The 9431-nt window shown below is 44.9% G+C and overlaps 1 protein-coding gene across 3 annotated transcripts in view; it reads left to right on the top strand.

The window, feature by feature from the left end:
- The first annotated feature begins 2840 nt into the window (after positions 1–2840).
- Positions 2841–9431, top strand: part of AEBP2 (AE binding protein 2) — a 90409-nt gene continuing 83818 nt past the window's right edge. The window contains exon 1 of one of the 3 annotated variants that reach the window (XM_075121964.1): positions 2841–3602. In XM_075121964.1, the coding sequence (XP_074978065.1) occupies positions 3052–3602 (551 nt within the window). In that variant the 5' untranslated portion in view covers positions 2841–3051. The remainder of the gene's footprint in view (positions 3603–9431) is intronic. The other 2 variants (XM_048827581.2, XM_075121970.1) reach the window with 2 other exon arrangements.

The following is a 9431-nucleotide window of genomic DNA, read 5'->3' as shown; positions in this document are numbered from 1 at the left end:
TCAGCCAGCCAGCAATTCTGGATGACTAATTATCAGGTGTTATTGGAGATGACTTTTTAAATTACATTAAATTTTCAGGTTTCAGAGGAACAGCCGTGTTAGTCTGTATTCGCAAAAAGAAAAGGAGTACTTGTGGCACCTTAGAGACTAACCAATTTATTTGAGCATGAGCTTTCGTGAGCTACAGCTCACTTCATCAGAAGTGATGAAGAGCTGTAGCTCACGAAAGCTCATGCTCAAATAAATTGGTTAGTCTCTAAGGTGCCACAAGTACTCCTATTAAATTTTCAGATTTTACAAACAATGTCCCCCTGTAGAACAGAGTTTCAATCTTTGACTGCTGATGAACAACTCATAGCCAGGATGTCCCTCCAGGTAGCAATGGATGCCTCTGAATACAGCCTCTCATTCAATGACACTGTCTATCATTAAGAGGAGGGCACCCTGGTTTTGGCATCCAATGGGAGGTGCATTTGATGGTGAAAGATGTTCCCTTTTCCCCCCTTTTTATCCACTTCTCCCACTCAAGACCTTAGTGATAGACATAGAATCATAGGACTGGAAGGGACCTCGAGAGGTCATCTAGTCCAGTCCCCTGCACTCATGGCAGGACATGTCCCTTCTGAAATGGGGAGCATATCTGGACCATCATCAAGCTCCAGGTCTACACACCCCTGAGGATACTTGACTACACATAAATGTATTAGGGCCCAAAGTGGTTTGCAGAGCCTGTGATGCATTCCTACCAATTATCCATGGACTGACAGTTCAAGTTATGACTGACAACACAACAACCACGTTTTATATAAACAGGCAGGGAGGAACCCTTTGATGTCCGGCAGGAGGTTAACTATGGAACTGATGTTTCAGCACTAAGTAATCGCTCATAGCAATGCATATCCTAGATCTGCAGAAATGCTCTAGAAGATAGTTTTGTCAAGCCATGAGTGGATGATCAAGGATTCTGTTATCCATCACATTTTCCACGTGTGGGGTCATCCTTCTGTAGACCTATTTGCAACCGCCCAAGAACATGAAATGTATCTTTTTCTGCTCCAAAGGAGGTCTAAGCCCAGAATTCCTGTCTGATACATTCCTCACTCAGTGGTTGCCAGGGATGATGTATGCTTACATCCCTCTGATTCCCAGGATGTTCAAAAAGATCAGACAAGATGCTGCCATGGTCATTATGATAGCAGCTGCCTGGCTGAGGTAGTGTTGGTACCTGGAGTTGATGCTCTTATCATTTCGTCCACTGAAAACCTTTTAAATTCTACCAGATGTAATATCTCAAAAAAAGGGGGAACATCTTACCTCTAAATCCATCCTCCCTCCATCTCACAGCTTGGCTACTTATTGAATGTCAGACATAGAGAGATCATGTTCCTCAGATGTTCAGAACATTTTGATCTGAAGTAGAAAAGATTCCTGACTAACATAGACTGTTACGTGGAAAAGATTCAGGATTTGATGTAAACAAAGTCAATTACAACCTGTTGATTCCCAGATCCCTAATTCTTGGACTACTTGCACTCTTTAAAGAGCTTGGAACTATCTATTAGAGTGTTCCTGGGAGCCATATTGCCACATCCCCGCTATTCCGCCCCACCCCCCACGCTATAGTTTTTTCCACCTAGTATGGATTACATTTCTTAAGGGCCTTATACATGTTTTTTCCAACCAGTAAGGGAACCTTCTTCTCCCTTGGACTTTAATGTTGTGCTGGCAGGTAAGCCACATCCATTTAAGCACCTAGCAAACTGCTCCCTGTTGCATTTATCTACAAAAACATCCTTAGCAGTGGCAATTACATCAGCTAGAAGATTTGGGGAAATGCAAGCTCTCATGGCTGGCCCTTCCTGTACAATATTTCATATGGGTGAGGCATCACTCAGATCCCACCTTGAGTTCCTGCCCAAGGTAGCAACGGGTTTCCATTTGAACCAAATAACCCTTTTAGTGGTGTCTCCCCTAAAACACTAACTAATCAGGGGAAAGCTACGGTGCACATTTCAAGTTCACAGGGCCTCCTTTTATTCACGAAGAGCCTAACCTTTCAGAGTTTCAAAGAGAAGATTTGTACCATTTGCCGACAGAGAGGAAGGTCAAGCGGTATCTCCTCCGAGCCTACCCAAGTGGGCGTCGGGATGGATTAGGGTCTGCTATGAGTTAGCTAGTTTAAATCCCTCCGGCTCAGATTAGGGCTCACCCCCACTCGGGGTTCTTCAGCCCATACGTCTCTTGAGTGTTATGCTCTGGCAGAAGCATCACCACCTCCTTTTGGCAGAGCTGTGCTGCCATCTTCCCAACGCCACGGGGCACCCCGCGTCCACACGGTGGGGCACAGGGATGGATTTGCTACGAGTGGGATGGATTTGCACAAGCACTCGAAGAAGTAAGAAAAGTTACTTCTCTGAGTGGGCCGGGAGTTTGGGGCGATTCGTTACCCGCCTCCGTGGCACGACCCACCCTCCGTGCTGGCTCCCCGCCAGCGCCTGGAGGGGGCAGGGAGTTTGGGGCGATTCGTTACCCGCCTCCGTGGCACGACCCACCCTCCGTGCTGGCTCCCCGCCAGCGCCTGGAGGGGGCAGGGGGAATGAGGGTCCCCGTTTGATCTGGAGGGGCCTGACTGGAAGAGTCAACGGTGCGAAGCCCGGAGCCCTGACTCCTGCCCCAACCACTGACGGCCTCCCAGCCTCGCGTCCCCCTCAGAGCTAGCAGCTGCCCCGGCCTCCCACTGCCTTGCCTTCCCTCCCGCCTCAGAGCTGCCCCCCGCGCATTTGGTTCTGCCCATTCTCTCCCCCCCCGCGCGCATTTGGTTCGGCCCGCTCCCAAGCCGCCTCGTGTCCTCGATTCCCTTCCCCTCCCGGCGCCGCGGGCGCTAGCCTCCCAGCTCGGTGTTTTGTCCCCGGGCGGGTTCCGTAGCGCGTGCAGCGGCCCCTCCCCTCTGCGGTTCGCTCGCTCGCTCGGCTGCGCGATTGTGCGGGCGAGAGACGGCGGCGGAGGGAGCGAGCGAGTGAGTGACACAGGAGGCAGCAGCTCGGCGGCGCCATGGCGGCCGCTCTCAGCGACATGGCGGAGCCGGAGGGGCTGTTTCCCGGCGAGGCGGCGGCGGGGGCCGAGGAGGAGGAGGAGGCCGGGGCGGCGGCGGCGGCGGCGGAGTCCGAGGCGCTGCTGCTGCTGAGCGGCGAGGCCGAGAGCATGTCGGAGCCGAGCCCGGAGAGCGCCAGCCAGGCCGGGGACGGGGAGGACGAGGAGGAGGAGGAGGAGGGCGGCGAGGAGAGCAGCCTGGTGGGGAGCAGCAGCACCAGCAGCGGCTGCTGCAGCGACGCGACCCGCTCGCCCAGCCCCGGCGGCAGCAGCGAGGCCGACGCTAAGGAGGAGCCCAAGGGCCCCCGGGGCAGTCAGGAGGACGGGCTGGGCCGCGGCGGCAGCAGCAGCAGCAGCAGCGTGTCCAGCGGCGGAGACGAAGGCTACGGTACCGGCGGAGGGGGCGGCAGCAGCGGCAGCAGCAGCTGCAGCGCCACGTCGGGGGGCCGGCGGGGCAGCCTGGAGATGTCCTCGGACGGGGAGCCCCTGAGCCGGATGGACTCGGAGGACAGGTCAGTGCGGCCCCTGCGCCTCGGCGGGCTGGGGCCGGCCACGGCCCTGCGGTCGCTTCCCGCTCAACCCGTTCGGGGGTTTGGGGGGGGGGGGGGGCGTCGGCCCTGCAGCTCTTCCCTTAGCCGGGGGAGGCCGCCAGGGAGGCTGGGGCAGGTTCAGCCTTGAGAAGCCTCGTGAGATGGGGGCCCTGAGACGCCATCTCCTGGGCCTCCTGCACACACCGGCCTTGGGAAATCACCTCCCCCAGCCCAGAGACACACACCGCCCGCACACGGAGCCAGCCCCAACCCCAAACCACCGCCACCCACACTCCTCCTGCCCCTGGCCATCTCCTTGCCAGGGGCAGCTGGTGCAGGAAGAAGGGATGGGTGGGGATTGTCATTCCTAGAACCGAGAACAAGGGCTAGGAGCCACCAGGCGGGTTCTGTTTTCTTCGTGTACTTACCCAGCAGAAGGAAGAGAGGTCTCGATACTTTTATTTGCATATTGAGCTTTTGCATGGTTAGTGCTCTCTCCTGAATGAGTCTGCTCTTACCAGCCTTAATGAAAAAAAAGTTGCCGACTTCCGTACTTTCAGAAATCTACTTTGTCCTTAGGCCTTCATTTTCTTCCTGAAGGTTTTATTTCCCCTAAAAAATCTGTCGTCAGGTGAGAGTGGAGTTCTTGAGGTATAGAAATCGTTAACTGGCTGTTTTGAGAGCCACTCGATTTAGTTCCTTCTAATTTGATGTGCAGGTCAGTGTTTAAATAGTAAAGTTTAACGACTGTTTTCCTGGGATGCCAATGTCTCTTTTATAAAACAGTGTCAAGTGCCTTTGTAGTTGTATTTTGTGTTAAAATGCAATCAGCATGACCTAAAGTTCAAAGTGTTAAAGGTGTTGGTGTATTTTACCTATACCAGGGCAGGTGTTTGTGTATTACAGAGAGAACATAAAAAAGCAACCTGTCTGTAACTATAGAGGGGGGATTTTAGTTTACTTGACCAGCATAGGTTGTTATCTGGTATGTGGAAAGGCCTTGTTATGTACCAGCCTTTTCTCTGACCATAAAATAGTTTTCTTTGTTTAAAACAAATACAGATTAATAATCAGTGTAGTTGACAGACAAGGTAGGTGAGGTAATATTGTTTATTGGGCCAGCTTCTGTTGGTGTAGTTGTCATCTTTAGGATGTTTTGTAAGGATTAAAATTGAATAGAATATGTATATAATTGAATCCAATAAAAGATAAACATATGATTCCTATATATGAAATATTTCTTTTACACTAAGTTTTTAGTTAATTCCTTCTTGCAAATGAGCAATGAACTAAGTGTGCAGTAGTGAATATAATTACAAAATATTGTTTTTGATGTGATTCAAGCTGTTCAAAAACATGTGCTGTACCAAGTAACTCTCTTGTTTTTGTGTGCTAGCATTTAATTAACAATCAAACTAAATGATAGGACAAATAAATAGAATAAGAAATTATGTTAAATTATTTACTTGTCACTTTACTCGTCCAACTCTATTCTAGATCTGGTTAATATTGAGTTTTAAAATGGTTTAAGGAATTCTGTAACTTCGATAATAAATAGTGCTTTGTGTTCTGAACAAATCTAGTAGATCATTGCCCATTATGATTTTTACATAAATGTGTTTCTAGTTTTGCTTCCATTAAATGGAGAAATCTAGTTAATATATTCATGTAGAGGAACAAATGCCAAAACAGTCAGGTTCTTAGTACCTTTTGAAAAATTACTTATTTAGGTTTGCAAATGGGCTGTTTTATCACTCCTAACATTGTATGATAGTGTGGGAAGAAAAAAACTTTAATGTCTAGTTGGACAAAAAGTTTAAAATAGTCCATTCAGATATTGGAGAAATGTAACAGATGAGATTGATGTCAGTATATTTGAGTATTGACAACCCCAAATGTTCAAAAACCCTGAATCAGTCTCCCTCCTCCCTCCCTCCAAATCATAGAATTGGCTTGAAAATCATGATGATTTAAAAAACTATACATTTGGGGTGCTTTGTATTTGCCAACTGTATCATGTGCCTTTAGTGTGCACTGGGATCATGTTTTCATACCTTTCTCCACTGTTGAATGCTAAAAACTTCTTTTAAATGAAATGGCATGAAATCTGGGAGTTGGAGCTTTAAAAAGAACACCAGAAATTGCTAGATGTTGCAATAAAATTGTGAGGATTGGCAATACTGATTTTTTTTTTTTTGTATTTTAATCTAATATAAACCCCTTCATGTGTTTGAGTTACTATCTCAGGGTCTTATAGATACTGGAACACAGATGAGAGCTAGGTAGCACGGTGAGAGTGAGACTCAACCCAGATAATTAGCTGGGTTAGGGGAGTAGTGGAAAGAAATGGTGGAGTTTCTCTTGTGCGTTTTATTTTCTGTATAATAGAATTCATCGTTTTCCTCTACCCTTCTTATGTTCATGCTTCGCAAGAAAGTTTGAAAACTTTTTTTTTGGATCCATGCCTTGTTACGTGTTTGCCTCTAGATTGGAGTATTAATGATGTCTACATGGGAATACACCTTAAAATCATTTGGAAAGTGCAACTATAGCATTCTGCTTATTGACTGGTGTATCTTGTAGAGAACTTTACACCAATGCTCTGTGATCTTCACTGACTACCTGTTAATTCTGAGTGAAGGCTAAGGCTCTGGTTTTCACCTATGATGCTCTGAGGGGCTTGAATTAATAGCCCCCTTGTTTAAAGGAGGAAGGAGTTAGTGGAAGGGCACTGTTGGTGAGGGATCCTTTGCTAAGATCTGCCACAGCCTAGGTCTGGTAACATTAAGATTATCATTCAAGGCTTGTTTTCCCATACTTTTTCTTTGAAGGTTTGAATGGGTGCGAGGGAGTTGTGAGAGGGTCAGAATTTTAGGTGAGTGTTAGCATTCTGATTAGTTCAAAGTGTCTGGATTTTATTACTGTTGTCTACAATAATAGAAAAATGCCCAAGTAGTTGCTTTGCTTACCTTTTGGCAGAGAACAATTGTATGTGCTAGTATGAAAGTATTCTAAAATAATCTCTAATATATGGATGGTCTTAGTTAAGATTTTCATATTTAACTGAAATCTTTCTCCTTCTAAGAAGCAGTAAGTACATAGTTTATTTATAGAATATGTTTCCAGGATTGTCACCTGTCTGTATGTCATGCTGAAGCCTGGAATATCTGAGGCAGTGTGAAGAAATGGAAACACTTACATGCGTGGTTTGCGACCCTTTTTTTCAGAATATCACCACATTCAATTACTGCTGAGATTCACCGTATGCTACCATCCAGTTTCTAAGTTTTCAGCCATTTTGACTTTATGAATTACGCCTGTATGACAGCAAAGCATGTATCTCTGAGTCTGACTGTTGTGATATCTGTGGTAACTCGGCCAATCACCACCCTCATTCTACAGCTAATTTGCATGTAGCAATTTCTTTGGCTGCGTGAGGGCAACTGCATGGTGGATTACTTGGATCAACTGCCACGTCCATGTAACACAAAATACTCCAAACATAGTCCCTCACCTGCACAACTCTCCCGGAACAGTAACTCACAGTAAGCCCAAACACAACCCCTTACCACAACAAGTACCCTCATTTGCGACCTGCACAAATCAACACAAAACACACACTCTAGCCTACCCTGACTTATGCTTACCATTAACTTGAGCAGCAAATCAAGGTAATCACAAATAAAGATTATTCATCTGTTATTACTGATTTTCATACTTGATGAAACCCTAAGGGTCAAAATTTTTTATTTCCTACAGCAAAAGTCAGAAAATTTTAAATGTTAGAAATACTGTGTAGAAAATAGACACTTTGACATTGAGGCTGAATTTGACTCAAAGGATTTTACCCATTTACTCCCAAATGGGAAATACTGTCCTGAAAGTAATGCATATGCACCACTTGTTTCTTAGAAAAATAGGCCTGTTTATCCAATTAATAAATTGCCATGTATGAGAACTTTTTTCATCTTTAAAGTATTTCTAGTGGTTGACTTTCAGTGCCACTAATGTTTGAGAAGTTGTAGGTCAACACTGGCTTGCTGATATCAATCTTAAAAAAACGTCTTAAGCTGATACTCCTAAAGGATGAAATAGACAGCTAGTAAATGAGTCACCCTGGGTATGTCTTCGCTGGGTATGGGCTTTTACTTGGTGGTTGTCCCTAACCTCACTCCCATCCCCCCCCACAAACTTCTGACCTTAGTTTGGTTCTGTCAGCTAGTTGGCTTGTCTGGGGCCGTAGGCTAACTCCTGGGTGCGGCATTCAGTCGGACTGATATCCCATTTCAGTGAAGATGCAGGCCAAACCATTCAGGAGCTGATTGTCCTCCAGTGCCTCCTACAATTTCCCTGTGTACACAGAAGGACACACAAGTTCTCCCACAATTCACTTCAAAAGATTGAGTGGCTCAGCTTAGTGCAGTACAAAGAACCATGGGATATGCCTGCAGAAGTACAAGCAGCACTCATGGGTGAGGACAGCACCAGTGTGTACCCAGTAACTTGGGTATGACTGTGGAGTGTGGCTACTCATACCCAGGTGCTTACACTAGAGTGCTGATTACCCAGGTTAACTCTGGGGCAAAGACATACTTCACAGTATTCTGAGGGTAGCAGGGAAGGTGATTTTTAGACAAATGCATTTCAGAAATTATTTTTCAAGGGTTAACTTTTAAACCTTAGATTAAATTGTTCCTTCCTAAATTATTACTTTCAAAATGAGAATGTGGTAGCACTAGAAATGAAAATCCTGATTTCCTTATTTTGTCTGATTTGAAATGGGGATCTCCTTAATCTTTAGTTGTGTGTGCTTCCTTTTTTTTTTTTGGTTAGCTCATTAGACCTCCTAAATGCCTAGTGTCAAGATTGCCCATATTTGACCTACTTTTTTTTAAACTGTGAGTTGTAAAACTTAGTCATCTTCTAAATTGACTACTTTGGAGTGACATTTGTGACCGTATTATGAATTATAAGAGTGACATTTATGAAGGCGAACAGCAATCTAAAATACAATAAAAAGGCAGGAGGTACTAGTGCAGATGCTTCATTTCTGTGATGTGTTCATGTGACCAGATTGCAAAATGCTTCAGGCCTCTTTTTAGGTATGCATTCTCATTTGTGAAGGCTGCACATCCTATCCAGGAAGTGAAGATCATCCATTTTGCACCTACAACAGGGTGCTTAAGCAGATGGAATTTAATAGAATTTGTTCTAGTTCTTACGTAATACTGACAAACCATGGTTGACAATTGGCTATACAAGCTGTTATTTACCGTTCAAGGATTCTGCTGAAAATAACTTTTACCATTGGTTCTTTAAAAGGTGTTCCTGACACCTTTCTGCAGTTGCTTTGAGATTCAAAAGTAATACATGGAACGGGAAAAATAAAGTCTAAGTTCTTGTTCCCATAATGTTATGTTCAAGTCTTTGTCACTGGAAAAAATGTTTATTGGAAGATCAAAGTGCCCAGATGTTTTATAGGAAGGCTAGTAACATCCCTTGCTATAAAATCTGCTGCTAGTTTTAATTAAGCATGGATAACATAAAGGCTTTTTCTGGACTAGTTGAAAGAACTTGATCACGTGTACTGAACGTTAACATAGGATTATTGCAGGGATATCTAAAAATTATCTAGAATCTGAGTTTAGTACTCTTGCCACCCAATGAAACAAATGAGTGATATCATTAATTTTACATAAATTGTATAATTCACACACACATAGTTGGGATTCATGATAAAAATACTGGCCTTCATTTCCAGATTTTAATCACACACCTACAAACTAAATTTGTTAGATACTCCAGGGTGTT

Source organism: Caretta caretta, chromosome 1 (genome assembly GCF_965140235.1).
Source record: "Caretta caretta isolate rCarCar2 chromosome 1, rCarCar1.hap1, whole genome shotgun sequence".
NCBI lineage: Eukaryota > Metazoa > Chordata > Testudines > Cheloniidae > Caretta > Caretta caretta.
Note: the sequence above shows the minus strand (reverse complement) of the source record. Positions and strands in the feature narration are given on the sequence as shown.